We start from the raw sequence: 16,533 nt of genomic DNA, 5'->3' as shown, positions 1-16,533 counted from the left end.
GGGTTATTATTTCAGTTTTCGTTTAGCCAAGGAGCTTTCTGAAGAACTCCAGATACTTATCCATGTGTTTCCCACACAGCACTTGTTCTCTGCATGGTGCCCATTCCCCACAGTGTTAATGTGATAGTAGCAGTCATGAACAGTGCCTGTTGTCAACGAGAGAGATTGTTGCAGCCCCCCAGATGTTGACCTGCAGCACAGCCAAGTGCTTTTTTTTGTCTTAGATTACTTGATTACTCACTCATGCAAACACGAGGACACTCCTGGGGATTTCTCAGCTCTCGCTTTCTTCATTTGTGCACCTGAATCTGCAGCTCTAGGAATTTGTTTTGGGATTTCTTTCGAGAGTTTTTAACCTTTTCAGCAGGAGTTTATTCCAGTAACACTGTCAGATCCTACATGCTGACAGCACAGGCGCAGTTTAAACTTTAAGGTTGTGGGTAATGTGTACAATGCAGAGAGGTCTAATGTATTGGGATGCGTTTAGGCTATATATTACACCCTCCAAACCGGACGCGACGTGAGCAAGCAAATCAGTTTATTGCATTGTTTTCTATTAGAATGTCCTACCTGAGCTGAACTTTTGTCAGACGCCCTGTTTCTATTTATTCCTGTCGCTCGTTTTGAAAGCGCCGCAACGGACGAGGAACGGCTGATTCTTGAAGTTGAAATGAGGAGTTATCTGATACCATACCTCCTCATTTCACTACAAACACCTAAATAAGGTGACGGCAGGCTGGAGGGAGATGGCCTGAAAGTTTACTGAGGCTACTGTTGGCATAGTCATAGTCAAGTCAGCACTCTGATTGATTTCAAGTACTAAATATATACATACATTTGCATAAAGCAAGCAGATTTGTCCACAAAAATGCGCGATTAATTTGCAATTATTAGAGATTAACTATGGACAATCATTTGATGCTTACTGATGCTTTTTGAGTGTTCATGAAATGCTAGATATGGTTTTGTTATTGTAATTCACACAAGGTACACCAGACAAAAAACAACTGTATTCAGCGCTAGAAAATCAAGAATAAATGAGTGTGTGTTGTGCAGGCTTGTGTATATGCTAAAGTGTCCTGCGGTGCATGCATGTACTCATGCACATAGCTTTGATATCAGTTACATTTATTAATGTTTTCATCCAGTAAAAATGAAAAGAAAAAGATTTCCCTGATATCTACTTTAAATGTTATGAAATCTCTCATTTTTATTTCACATCGGACGCAACACACCTTTCCACATCTTACTACAAACTGAATGAACGTGGTGTTTTCTACCCATGCGCTGCATCATAGCAAACCAACCAAAACTCCACCATTAGCCGAGTGTAATGTCGTCTATACGAAGACGGCGCTGCTATCTGCGTCCACCAGCAGTAGCGGCAGCATTGTGTGGGATGCCAGCTTTTTCCCTCAGATGTCACTTCCATCCTCCACAGTGTCTGGATCCCAATGCCTTCCTCTTTGTTTGGCTGCCACACCACATTGGTGCTATGCTACGTTCTGCTACGCAGAGTGCATTCTGGGTGTTTTTTTCCCTTCCCCCTGTATGTTGCTTGAGGGGGAGAGGAGCTATAAATAAACTCTGTGCTTTCATGGTCCGTTCATGTGTAGCTCAGCAAGGCGTCACTCATGCAGCTTGGCATTGCACTCTGTGCTACATAGATAAAGCGCTTACTGAACACACCAATCCTCATGTTTACGAGTCACCTATTCTACAATCTTTATGAAATATAAGAATAGATATAGAAAATATAACATAAATGCTCGTATGAATTCAATGCTGTGTTAAGGTTGGTATGACTCACATACACCTGGCTTTGACTGGATGACCCCCATCAGTTTGCTGCTGAATATGATTTCAAAAGAATTTTACTGCATCCTTGATGCCACTGCAAATATGAGAGCCTGTTGCCAAGGTAACCACCTTGGCATGTCCCCTTTGGTGCTTATTGGTACATTTGTAAAAATCCATCTATGAAAAAATATGAGGAGGATGTTGCATGTGTGTCGTGCAGACTTGCGTAAATGCTCACGTGTGTCCTGCGGTGCACGCGTGCTCTCCAGTTTGCCTCCAGTTTTACTCACTCACAGCAGCTTTGATATCATTTACAGTTATTGACATGCTAAAGGATGCTGTTTGAAATCCTGTCAGTTGTGTGCGTTGGGTGTGGTAGACGCTGCAGGGCATCCTGATGGTGGTATTCAGTGACAGTTATCTGACACTCTGTAGGTCAATAGAGCACAGAAATACAAAGTCTGAGAGTAGAAGAATTTGATCAGTGCAAGCCCGCTGGGTCACCTGCTGAAGGGACACCTTTACAGGATACGTCTGGCATCAATCAATTATTTTCTTATTGTCAAATTATGCCAGAAAATAACCAAAACCAACAATGCATTGCATGTATCCGCTTTCCCTACCTTGTCTCAAGCTCATTGTTTCCTACTGAAGATATTTTTAAAAGCAGGTCACAAGTATATAGTTTTAAAAGAACCCAAATAATTTTCTAAAACAGCTGTAGTTGTTAGCAAATGTCAAATCAAATCAAACAGCAGTAAATAGTGCGTTTGTTGTGGACTATTATTGGCTAGCGCAGTGCAGAACATAGCCGGTTAAGGCGATGCATGTGGGATGGACTCAAAATAAACTACAATTCCCACGTTCAGCGAAGAAACAAGTGGCCCTTGTGCGATAGTATTGCTCATTTATGTGTTTTTAGTAGGGCTGTCAATCGATTCAAATATTTAATTGTGATTAATTGCAAATGAATCGCACATTTTTATCTGTTCGAAATGTACCTTAAAGGGAGATTTGTCAAGTATTTAATATTCTTATCAACATGGGAGTGGGCAAATGTGCTGCTTTATGCAAATTTATGTATATATTTATTATTGGAAATCAATTAACAACACACAACAATGTCCAGAAACCCTCACAGGTACTGCATTTAGCATAAAACATTTTTTACTTTTTATCATAGTACTTTGGTCATCATATACAGTACTGTGATCAGAGGGATGGCTGTATGGTGTATTTACACACATTACATAGGCAAGGGAAAGTCCAGAAGGATCCAAGTCTAAATCCAGCATTATTTTATCTTTTTTATTATTATCAGTAAATCCCATAAAATGACCAAAAGCCAGGGATGAATCTGTCTCACTAAGAAGCGCTGTCTGTGTAGCTGCAGTCTGAGACTGCTCATGCTCTACCTCTCCACTAGACCTAATCTAAAAGCAATTAAAAACACATAAAAGAGCCGAACTGTTGCACCAGCCGACATATACCTTCATTACAATAAACATAACCAATGTGTTGTATTCATTGCAGCTCAGCAACAAGAGAAAGCACAATAAACAAGGAGCCGTAATCCCTGAGCATGCTCAGTGACAGCAGCCGAGATCCAAGTCCCACTGGCCATGTTTATTGTTATGAATGAATATGTCACTTGAATGCAACTCTCTTATGTGTTTTTAGACAACAACAGTGCTCTGCTGTGGAAGATAAAGCTATGCTACAACAAGCAGTGGCTACACAGGAAATATATTTTCATGAATGTATTCACTGCTGCTGGTTTTTGAGACATGGATTCTCCCCACGGTGTCAGTTTGTAGCTCGGTACAATTTCAGTTTGGGAAACAGACATTTCATGCATATCGGATGAGGCTGCATAGTGTGCATACATTTTGCTTTTGTCAAACAGAGCGCTGACTCATACGTGGTTGCATTCTGAAGCGTCGCAGAGTTTGTGTAGATGTATTACCTGTTAACGAGTGCCTTACATTCAGACAGGTGTCTTTTTCTCTCGTTTCCCCATCCTCTCATTTTACAACCACACACCCACACTGTAGAGGATGTCAGACCAATGGTTCTCCTGTCTTTGCTCGCCGCGCTGCACAATAATAATATAATAAACGTGTATTGGCCCTTGTAATCCTCATGTCACGAATAACCTTGTGTAACAGCTAAAACTCCCCAGGCTTTAAATGAAGGACATGTTCTGTATGCTGTCACTGAGGGACTGAAATGTCACACTAGGACCACAGTACAAGAGACCGCCTCATGTTTGGCTGCTACAACATCTTTGAGCCAGAATAGATTTTTATAATGTTACATATCCTTTACACGATGCTGCAGGTACTATGCTAAACACCCATGAATCTCTAACATTATAAAATGCAGCGTAGAGGCCAATAGTTTGCTGTTAATCTTCCCGACTATGTTTCAGTAATCTTATTAATGTCTCACAGCTGGAAAGATGACTTTGGAGCATTATTTAACCTCCTTCCCAACATGCTAGTATGACATGGTTGGACCAATAGATTCATTAGGTTTATAGTTTCATATTATATCTTCACTGTAGTTCTAAAACTGAACCCACTTCAACCTAAATATTGCAAGTTGCATTAATGAGTTAAAGAAATTAGTGGCGTTAACTTTGACAGCCCTAGTTTATATAAAAACAACGATGAGTGACAGGCAATACAATATTTGCGATTCAATCTGCTATATGCTGTAACATACAGGATATGGATCCAAACATGCAAGTAATTGTTAGTCAGCGTGACTATCTGTGTGTGCTAGCGCTCGAGAAGGACCGAGCTGCCTCTCGCTGTCTCTTTTTCGTACTCACACTCACACTTATGAATAATTGAGAGGGAAGGTGGGGAGAGACGGTGAGTCAGGAGATCCTGCTGAAACGTTGTTCAGCATCTCAATCAGAGCAGAGACTCTCTGCCTGTTTCTCTGTTTCTCTCTCTCTACAGGATTAGGATTAGATATTCTACTGCATGTTTAAATATTTCCCAAGACTTTATCCTCCAGCACCTCAAATACACTAATGTCAGTTCACTGTTAGGAGTGATTCGTTGAATAGTGAGGTTTTATCAATAACACTCAAAAGATCCTCCTGTGTGCAGCGTTTATCATGAGCAACAATAGCTGAACAGACAAAGAAAAGAAACGTTTTAGCGACAAATAATGAAAATGTTTCTCTTGAATCTCTTGTACATTCATTTCCTCATTATACTCTTGTTAGGACGTTATTTACAGTAGATTTAAGGCAACTATTTATGTAGATATTATATGCAGATTGCCTCACAGTCGGGCAAAAGTGCTGACCCTCTCTGTGGGAAACAGAGAGAGAGAGACGGGCAGAGAGTGAGACAGACAGACAGACAGACCGACAGACTGAGACGGAGAGATGAAAAGCGTAGGATGATGCAGGCTGCTGACTCATCCGCCCTGTAGGGATTATCCCTCTCACTTTATGCGTGTGTGTGTGTGTGTATGTGTGCGCTGCCTTACTACTGAGGACATGCACAGCAATTATTACCGCATGATGAAAGCATGATGGAGGAAGCAAAAAAGCGGGCAGACTTGTAGCATGACTGTCAAAGCAAAGTGACCTTGAATGCATTTTTGCATGACTATTCATGCAGTCCGTTTCAAGCTACTGTGGGCTATTGGACTTGATTTATTCATGGAAATAGAAGCATGCATTATATAACAGAAAATAATAATTTATTGGCAATTTGAAGCATCTAAATGACCACTGCTTAATTCGTCATATCCCTCTCTGTCAGTATCTGTTTGTCTTTGCAGCTACTGTATTTGGCATGATTTTAAAGGGGACATAGAATGAAAATTCACTTTTTCAGTGCTTGTACACATACATTTGTTTATCTGGAGTGCCTACCAACCCACAAACTGTGAAATAAGACAAGCCAGTCAGGTTTTTGTGAGCTGCCTGGATCAGAAAACATGTGATTCAACAAGCCATTCAGGCCCTGTTCAGACCTAACATGCGTCCTGAGTGATCAGATCACAAGTAGAACAGCTCTAAGTACCACATTCAGAGGTGGTCTGGGCCACATATGGCCATATTCTTTTAGCAGTGTGTACGCAAATGCGTCCTGGCCACATTAAGGACCGCCTACTCAACTGACGTCCCGCTGGGTTGCGCTGGGATCCGCGGGTCTCTGCGCTCCTCAGGTGAATAGACAGGCAGACGTGAGCGCTTGTCTGCTCGCAGCATGAAACCGGCTTCTGTGCTCTACTGTATTCTATCGATACAACTGTATTTTATTAAAATATATGTCATCTATAGGCTACATATGTACAGACCATCAGACTAGGCACGCAAAGTGCATTATTATCTTACTTTCAGTGATGTGTCTGTGTTTTTGTTCCACCCACCCGCTCGCTCGCTCACTCACTCTCTCTCATCCCTGGCTCTCTGAAGCTTTGTATGCTGCTGTTGCCTGGCAAAACAATAACCTTATATTTTTATGTTTATAAAATGTACCCAAATTCACAAATATGTAGGATATTACTACTGACATTCATGTAATATTACGTCACAACGGCTGCTGTATTAGCCGTGTGTTTACTACGTGTTTATTTGTATATGGGGCGGGGAAATGAGATCGGATCACAAGTGGTCACCGGAGACGCATGTGGAGACGCATTCTGTGAACAGACGTACTTAAAGGTGTCCACTTGTGTTCGGCTCACTCAGGACGCATGTTAATACCAGGTCTGAACAGAGTCTTTGCTTTTTGACTTCAGGAAGTCACTGCTCCCGTCCTGGGCCAAGAAATAGTATGGACCCAACACAACCTCCTGTAAAACTGCAAATTGTCATTTTTTCTTTTGACGTGTCATTACAGTTTTAGCATGTTTATATATCAACACTATAAAAAGCTGTCAATTGTCTTTTATAATAGTCGTTAGAAACATGTTTTCAATTTTATTCTAATTCAAATTTAAAGTAAAAGTGTTTACTTCACAAACTTCCCATTGCTCATTACTGCATGTCATTCTAGGTAGTGACAGACTGCTCCCTCCATGTGTGAGGTATACTAGGTGCGAGGTGTACAGCCATTTAGTCTATATTAAGCCGGGGAAGAAGATCGAATAGACACCTCTCAGCTCTGCTGGCAGTAAATATGCAGGATGGATAATATGACACTAGTAATGAATCACAGGACTTAATAGAAGTTGCTCTGCGTCTGCTCTGCTCTGCTGAATCAAGGCTGTTAAAATGACGGCGGTCATGTTTCCTGTCCCTTTCTGTCCATCACTACACACCTGCTTATCTCATTCCTCATACTGTCTCTGAAGACATGCCCCGAGGTTTGCCATGGAGGACAGCTGTGAATAGATATTCTTCTCTTCAGGCTTTACTGTTTTCTGACAGAAGCTGATAAACAGAGGGAAGGAAACACAACTACAGATTGATCTCATTTATTAGTTATTAGTAAGCTTTTGGTAGATTGTCCTCTTGGTTAACTTACCTGTTAAATTACTAAGTGCTATATGGTTATATGTATCACAGTGGCCACATTGTTCTCATCAGTGCTTAATAAGCATAAACAATAACATAGTTAGTTTAAAGGTGGTTTTAGTAATGGAAATTAGCTGTTTTCATAATATAACCTGAACATTTTAAAATGAAAGCAGCATTAATTCACATACATATTCTGCCAGTTGTGGGCTGCAGAACAAGCTGTATAAAATGTATTATTACCTAATAACCTATCACCTAATATGTTAAAAAAACACATCCAGCAGATATGGAGCAGCATTAGCACGGATTCAGAGTCGTGTTTCTGGCCTCCCAACAAATGTAAGAACAATATTTACTCTCCTTTTTTAGCTGTTTCCACCAGCTCCTGAGGGAAATATCTGTCTCTTTGGCTGCTAAATGCTCCACTGTGTTCACCAGCTAGTCGCTAACTTTGTCCGTCTGTTGTTTGGTGGGTTTATCAGAGTTTTTTTTCACTGAAAACAGCCTGCATTATGTGATTTGGAAATGACGCTGATGAGATTTTCTGTAGGGTCGTGACCCGTTTACATTACACATATTAAAAAAATATTGATTAGTGCAGCTTTTAATAAAATGTTGTGACTTAGAATGATCATACTCTACTGTACTTCGGCCACTGATGTGTTTGTCAGTGTATTTTCCCCATAAAGTGAAATACATAGCAGAGTGCTTAAGTAACTTTTAAAAAATATTATTTAACAGGACGCTTATATTATGACAATCTGGAATACATGACTTTAGCCGTACAGATTGTTGCATAAGCAATATTACCTTTATTTTCAAAGTAAATGCGATAATAACGCTTTTCATTTTAACGCCACTAATTTCTTAAACGCATTAACGCAACTTGCGATTTTTAGGTTGTAGCGGGATCAGTTTTAAATATAGTGTAGATACTGATATCATATGAATGTCGCTAAGGTGGTTAAATAACGCTCCAAACTTATGCTAAATTTTGGCGAGGAAAAACTGACATGGTCATTTTCAAAGGGTTCCCTTGACCTCTGACCTCCAGATATGTGAATGAAAATGGGTTCTATGGGTACCCACGAGTCTCCCCTTTACAGACATGCCCACTTTATGATAATCACATGCAGTTTGGGGCAAGTCATAGTCAAATCAACACACTGACACACTGACAGCTGTTGTTGCCTGTTGGGCTGCAGTTTGCCATGTTATTATTGGGGCATATTTTTTATGCTAAATGCAGTACCTGTGAGGGTTTCTGGACAATATTTGTCATTGTTTTGTGTTGTTAATTGATTTACAATAATCTCCCTCTAAGGTGAATTTTGAACAGATAAAAAATGTGCGATTAATTTGCGATTAACTATGGACAATCATGTCATTAATCGTGATTAAATGTTTGAATCGATTGACAGCCCTACTTTAGGAAAGTGATCATTTTTCATTCATCATCGTAGAATTAACAACATGGATTTATACAATCAATAATCTGTATTGCATCAGGTCTTATCTCTGCACCACTATATCGTCCATGTTCCTTTAGCACCGTCTCTCTGTCTGATTCTGATCCGTAGGGCTGATAGTCTCACTGCGATCCCTTCTTCTCTTCGGGTTCCTCTCTACAGTATCTCTCTGCTGTGGAATATTCCACTCTCTCTCTGCCTGCGCTCCTATTAATGACTGACTGCAGAAAGGAACAAAGCAGTAGCTATGTGTGACTCACACCAGGCAATGGTGGCATAATGTGAAGCACTTATCTAAATACTTTTCAATAAGATGGAAAATGGCAGCCTCGAGAGGCAAATCTGTTGACAAAAACTAGCTCCTCGTGCTTGCAATAAGTATTCTACTCACTAAATTGGTGTCTGAGGTCAAATTAGCTATTCTAAGACCGACACATAACCTCCAGTTTTAGTTAAATGTACTTTTGACTCAAGCCAGCGCCCAATGAATTGGTATTAACACTGAATAACAAGTGGAAATATCTCATTCCATTTGCACATGTTTTGCATATTTGAGGAAACGCTGCTCAGGGAGATGCATATGATGAATTAAAGTGGAGATTAGGATGCGAGAGAGTGCGGCTGTGAAATGCAGCAAAGACCCAGTACCACCGCATCGACTCTAGCACACTCCTGTTCATCATATCTCACCCATCTGTTGTCATTACTTGAATAAAAGGCTTCCAGCACACACTGTACCTGTGCTGAATCTCTCCCCTGCTAATTATATCCACCATCTGACCTCCTGTTCCTCCTCTCCTTGATGCTTCTCAGTCCTGATCCAGGCCACCCAGGAGACCAATGTGAACATCCCCCAGATGGCCGACACGCTGATGGAGAGGGCCGGCAACGCCAGCTGGGTGGTGGTTTTCAAAGCCCTGATCACCACGCAGCACCTCATGGTGTCTGGCAACGAGGTGAGGCTACTGTTTACACACACACACCCTGAGTACATACTTATGTTGATTGCTGGTTTTAATGTCTCATAAAATTGCAGTCAGGGGAAGTGAGTAAGTATTCCTCTTGAGCATGGGACTTTACTTCTAGCTGATCCACTGACCATGGTGGTCAATGGACATTACACATTGTCACATTGGTGACGTTATATGTCAATGTTGTGTTTACAGCTTGTCGCGCTGCCCTCAAGCAACCAAATATCAATTAATGCCGGTTTAAAGCTACTTTAATGTGTATTAAAAGGGGAAACTGGATTCTATGAGCAACTGGCATTGCTTCACCACAGGGTTTAAATTTTGACGTGCTTCATAGTTGTAAATTTTGGCCTCAACAGCAGTCATGGAATTAGCAAAGGGACCGGCCTTCTGCATCCTGGTCCTGACCCTTTGACCCAATTTATGTCCTGACAGCTGAAGAAAAGGACGACACTATGAATGGGCAACAAGGGATAACTCAGAGAGATAAACAGATGCTGTTTTATTGCCCATCAAAGAGCCCAAGCTGCCACTGAATTGCAGATGACACGAGAGAGAGAGAGAAAGAGAGAGAGAAAGAGAGAGAGAGGTTGATACAGAAATGCCAGAGAAAGAAGGAGGAAGCATTCAAAAGAGAGAGAGAACATCCTGTAGTTGATGGAGAGGAGAAGACAAAGAGAAATACTGTGAGATCAAGCCATCGGCTCATTTTAGTCATTCATTTACCTTCTACACTTTTCCCTATTCAAAATCATGGAGTGGGGGGTTGCCGTCCCAGCATGCATTGGGTGTAAAAGCAGAAGAGATTTAGTGATGTGAAGATAATAGCGTTAACCTCTGTAGTCGATACAGCAGGTGTCAGGGGGAAAGGGGAAATTGTGGTGCCTTAAACACTAGGGGTGGGAAAAGAAATCGATTCACCCATGTATCACGATTTTTTTTTTTTTTACGATTTTGAAATAGATTTTTTTAACACCAGAATCGATATATTTGCTTCATTTGAGTCTATGCGGAGGTACAAGGAAGTTACCCCTTTTGTTGCTGTAGTCTGAGAAACATAACGTCATATCTGGACTGTATCCGTCAACCAAAACAAACCACAGCCGGCCGCAACAAGAAAGTAGATACGACCTGCACCCTCACGTTAAATCCAGCGGGGTAAACACTACACATCCAGTAAAGTATGGAAACACTTTGGGTTTCACACATTGCAGGAAAAGCAGAGCTAGACATCAAGGCTAAAGCTGCATGCTAACTCTGTCATGGACAGGAAACGTTATCGTTTCGCGGTAACGTGCGGTCGAGCCGGCCGTCACTATCATCTCCATGGTCAAATGGGCCGACGCTACAACTGTAGAGCACCCATATACTGACATTTATGTTAGAGGGACTGTTTGTAACTTCTTACACTTACACTCTTATAAATCATTGTGGGTCCGTGTTTCCTATGCACGCTCGCGTGTGGCTACGCTATTCCAACAGAAACTACACAGAAGCAGGAAACACAGTATCAGCATTGATGTATGGAGAGACCTTCGTCTGGTCAGCTACATTACTGCCAAGCAGGTGAAATGTGATATTGTGGTTTTAGCTGACGTGTGTCGCCTCACTGTTTTGATCAATGCTCGTTCATGTCTATGTAGAGCGAGCACAAGTGTGAGCGCGAGCAACAGGACGCTGACTTTCGTTGACTTAACAGCCACAGGTGTCGCTGTTAACAAGCAAATTCTGATTCTTACATAGAGTCCCTTTAGATACAGTCAAATGGAGCTGACCATGGATGGATAAAGAGAACGGAGCTGACGGTAGAGCTAGAGACAGAATTGGCGAAGTTAGCGGAAGTATACACATGTGACTACGTTTTTCAAAATAAGGTGTTAACAAAGGGAACTGTATATACAAAATACATCAATGGAAATAAGATTGATTGGATTATATTCACCAGAAGTATAAAACATTACATGTCCCTTATAAATTAAAAAGAAAATACCACTAATTTGTGAGGGAAATGTCTTTATTCTTTGATAATGCCTGACAATGACTGATATATTTGACTTCAGGACATCTCTGACTACGTACATGCTGAAAATCAAACATTTTTACCGTATCAATTTAGATATTTTCCAAAGAAAATGTCCCTAGAAGTGTATGATTCAACATTTTCCCATGGTCTAGTGTTAAAAAAGTTAACAAAAATCACAATAAATTGTAATATCGAATCGCAATACTTGTAGAATCAGTACCCAAGTATCGTGATGGTGTCAAATCGGTAGATAGGTGTATCATCCCAGCCCTAATGTGCACACACACACACATTTCACAAATAAGCTCAGTTTGTGTGTGAATAATGTGCGATATGGACACAAATCCTCAAAGGGACGGTGTCATAAATGTGTGTGAGCCATGAAATTATGTTTTGACAAGGCAATATATGTCCACATTATGTGTCTGTCTCCTGAGCCCTGTTTGTTTTTAGCCAGAGCTTTGCTGTTATAGTGTCTCTGATGATGATAGAGTGAGCGCTGACTGAACAGAGAGAGAATGAAAATGAGACTAAAACGGGAGGAGGAGGGGAGGTAATGTGTAGCTCACTATTCCCCCAGGGAGTCTTTTTCATTGTTAACCTTCCCTCATGTTAGTACGCTCCGTTTTGTGTAAATGCAGCCACTGAATAAGAATCAGCAGTGTGTGTGTGTGTGTGTGTGTGTGTGTGTGTGTGTGTGTGTGTGTGTGCGTGTGTGTGTGTGTGTGTGTGTGTGTGTCCACGTGTGTCCACGTGTGTCCACGTGTGTCCATGTGTGTCACTGACTGTAGTAAGCTTGTTCTTGCAGGGCTGCAGAAGAGAAAGCCTATTCCCTGGTCCCCTCCGTGTGTCTAATTCATATTCACACCCTCCCACTCACGACGGCTGCAGCGTTGCTCCTTTAATGCTGTATTTCTCTCTAATCACTAAAGGGAAAAAGACCAGTATAGAATCACACCTATTTTATTAATTCCACTTTCTGCTGCAGGCCGTTTCACAGGTTTGTGAGTGCTGAAAGCGCTGAACAGCCCCCTTCGAGATACAGTAGCTGTGAACATCAAACAAACCTTCCTTTCTTATATTTAAGATTGAGCCATCTGTTTGAAAAGGATCATGGAAATATAAAACAAGCCATGACTGCTGGTATAATATAATGTGTTCATTCATAACTGTGAGGTGTAATCTATGGTTAGTTTTCAATTAATGAAAAACTTTTTTTTTCATTAATTTGTTGATATGTATTATCCATGCAATTTTAAGGGATAGTTCAGGTGTTTTGAAGTGGGGTTGTGTGAGGTACTTATCCATAGTAGGTGTATTACTTACAGTAGATGACGGTCGGCAGGAGTACCGACACTTGAGCAAAGCAATACAAAACTGTGGACGGGGATGGCAGAAAAACATGTTTTAGCAACCTAAAAGAAAGGCTCAACTAGAAAAATCCATATCAGTTTATGTGTACATTATATTTAGAATATTTTCACTGCTTCATCTTGCCATCAGACAGCCCTTTCCTTCTCCTTTCTGACAGGGAACCGAACTGAAAGTGAAACTTATCTCAGGCTCAGATGACAAAAACAGTGTAGATAGGTTTCACTTTCAGTTCAGTTTGCTGTCAGAAAATATTCTAAATATAGCGTAAATGGATATCCATTTTTTTAGGTGAGCCTTTCTTTTAGGTGGCTAAAATACGTTTTCTGCTGTCCCCCATCCACAGCACTACATTACTTTGCTACCATGTCAGTACTCATGTCCATTTGTGCAAACTGGTGGCGTGCTGACCGCCATCTACTGTAAGTAATACACCTGCTGTGGAGAAGTACCTCATACAACCCCTCTTCAAAACACCTGAACTATCCCTTTAAGCTATTTTAGCCTTGGCTAAAATTGGAGCCATTTCACTATTTGTCATTTAGGACCTGGCAGAGAACTAAAGCCTGTGTGTGTGTATGTGTGTTCTCTCCTGCAGAGATTTGTGCAGTTCCTGGCATCTAGAAACACCTTGTTCAACCTCAGCAACTTCCTGGACAAAACTGGCTCCCATGGTGAGTGCTGTTTCTTTCCTTCCTATCTTTGACTCAACCAGCCCTCCATCATTTTCATGCCTTTATTCTGACCTTTCCGTTGCCAGTTCATTCACCCTTTTATTTGTGTGTTCCACTCTCCCTCTAACACTTACATTGAAGACATTTAACACATGTTTTTAAGCAGCTACAGTTCGTGCAACAGCAGAATACGCTTGAATGTTACAACCAACCTAATCATTCCTCTATCCATCCCTCAGTTCCAGCTCCTCTAATCCCTCAATTAAACCCATCTCCATGGTGATAAACACCAGTTCACACGCTGGTGTCATGGACATTTAATCTTCTATCTAGTGTGACTGGAGTATCTGCAGAGTTTAGAGAGCCGAACTGTCCTTTTTTAAGACATTTTAAAGAGCACATAGTCAGGATTAAATTTAACACTTCAGTAATCGAAGCATGGGTTTAGAGTGCTAAGAAAGCTTTAGATGTTTTTGCCTTTCAACAGAGCCTTGCTGGCTCTGGCTTCATATTTAGCAAACAGACAAGAGAGTTAAAGACTGATACCACTCTCATATCTGTCTGTTAAATATTAACCCACAGCCAGGCGATTAGCTTAGTTTAGCATGAAGACTGGAAGCAGTACATTAACGATGCTCCGTACAGATGACATTTTTTAGCCGATAGCTGAATAAATACTTCCAAGTCGTGCATAAAATTGATGTGTGTCATCTTCTGTTCCCCCTCTTTCATTCCCGACCAAGCAAGACACCTCCACGCCATTTGTTCCTGTGAGATTTCAGGAAGTTTGCTCAGTGCGCCCACAGCAACCCAGAGGGGAAGCTCCAGTCTTGACTTCAGTTTGAAAGGGGAGATGAAGCAGCGAAATTTTACATTTCAACTTAATTTATGCTTCTCCCAGTAATGTAGTCTGTGTGAAATGATTATTATGCTATCACAAGTTGTTAAATATATTACCCTTTGTTGAATAAATGCTTTGAAATGGGCATTTTTAACAGGCCCTGCAGCAGCAAGTCTGTCAACACAGACGCTTTTTGCAGGTAATGCTGCGTACAATATTGATGTTACAGCAGTGTTATTTAATAAACGGTCAATAAAGAAAACGTTTATTACATCAATCGAGAAAAAATCTTCATTAATCGCCGTTGAAATCATCTTATGCGCTCTGTATGGAACACCGTTAAGCTTAATGATTCGTACACAGACGGACCAAAACTTTTGGTCCAAAAGACATCAATCAAAGTGTAAACTGTCTAATGGATATTCCCCACGGAGAATGAACACACAAACATGATTGTCTGGTTCTTAACAACAGAGGAGTGCTCCCTGGCGTGGCGCTGAAGGGCAAAAAGTGTACGGAACACTGTTGGTTGGTGTTGTGGTTCTGGTACGGCTAAGCAAACGATATAACATGTTCATTAGTAAGTTTTAGAGATGCTAGTAGATTCATTTTTTTACATTTTGACAGAGCCAAGTTAACTGTTTCCCCCTGCTTATAGTCTTTATGCTAAACTAATCTGCTCCTAGCTTTAGATCCATACTTGGCGTACAGAGAAGGGAGTGTAGGGAGTGGTGTCAATCTTCTCATGTAACTCTCAGTAAGAAAATAACTAAGCAGATTTCCCAAAATGTTGACCTCTTCTTTTAAAGACTGAGATTAATCCACTAATCACATTTTATCACCCATATATTTATCACAGGTAAGGTGCAAAGACTCTTTACAGTTGCATTTAAGACATTTTGAATCTTTGTTATAGCCCATCTTGACTTTACGTCGTTTTTTGGGGGTATTTTTTATAAGCCTTTTAAGAGCCCACTAATACCCTGAACTGAGTTGACACTGGAGACTGTGCATGTGTTTACGTATGAGTGTTTCTTCCTCAGGCTATGACATGTCTACGTTCATCAGGCGCTACAGCCGCTATCTCAACGAGAAGGCCTTCGCCTACAGACAGATGGCTTTCGACTTTGGCCGAGTGAAGAAAGGGTAACCGTTTCTCATTTCTCACGACGCTGCCATGCATGACTATTTCAGCATTGTTATTGGTTTTTAACTTTGTTAGTTTAGCCCGAGACCAGAACATGCCCCCCTCTTACCTGCCCTCCATATCCATCAGAATAACACACGACATCCCACTGGGGTCCCGTTTGTGCGTGTCGATGGACTCCAGCCCGGCGTTGGGCCAAGTGCACGGCTTTATACTGCGTGTACTGAGTGCAGAGATGAATACAGAGTGGGTTATTACTCATGCTTATAGAGTGGACGGCTCTGTTTAGCTGGCAGACACAAGGTCCCCCTGGCTACATAACCTGGCACTGAAAAATATAACAGAATAGAGATCAGACACATGTGGCAGGTACAGACAGGTATCTGGGTGTTGACAAACAGACAGCATCTGAGTCTTCTTGTCTGAGAGCTGCTGCTTAATTCTCACATTTTCTCTCTCCTTCTGTCTCAGAGCCGAGGGAGTGATGAGGACCATGTCAGTAGAGAAGCTGCTGAAAGGGATGCCCACCCTGCAGAGCCAGATCGACGCACTGCTGGATTTTGAAGTGAGTGACACTCGCCATCAGGGAACAAAGTCACTTTACAAGGTTACTGAATCTGCTGAGGGATAATCAGAGTCGAGAAAAAAGCTGCCAACTGGATTTAACAAAGCGTATCTATAAAGACACGTCAATTACAGCGCCTGTCACATGCAGGGCCATTCTCAGGGAGTTGAATTTCATT

At 41.3% G+C, this 16,533-nt stretch overlaps 1 protein-coding gene across 13 annotated transcripts in view; it reads left to right on the top strand.

Annotated features, from left to right (window-relative positions):
• Positions 1-16,533, top strand: part of snap91a (synaptosome associated protein 91a) — a 56,847-nt gene that overhangs the window by 13,163 nt on the left and 27,151 nt on the right. For all 13 annotated transcript variants that reach the window (XM_037784942.1, XM_037784951.1, XM_037784947.1 and 10 more), the window contains exons 2-5: positions 9,577-9,719; positions 13,727-13,802; positions 15,687-15,789; positions 16,262-16,355. In XM_037784942.1, the coding sequence (XP_037640870.1) occupies positions 9,577-9,719; positions 13,727-13,802; positions 15,687-15,789; positions 16,262-16,355 (416 nt within the window). The remainder of the gene's footprint in view (positions 1-9,576; positions 9,720-13,726; positions 13,803-15,686; positions 15,790-16,261; positions 16,356-16,533) is intronic.

This window comes from Sebastes umbrosus, chromosome 11 (assembly GCF_015220745.1).
Source record: "Sebastes umbrosus isolate fSebUmb1 chromosome 11, fSebUmb1.pri, whole genome shotgun sequence".
Lineage (NCBI taxonomy): Eukaryota > Metazoa > Chordata > Actinopteri > Perciformes > Sebastidae > Sebastes > Sebastes umbrosus.
This window is presented reverse-complemented; position numbering and strand designations above follow the sequence as displayed.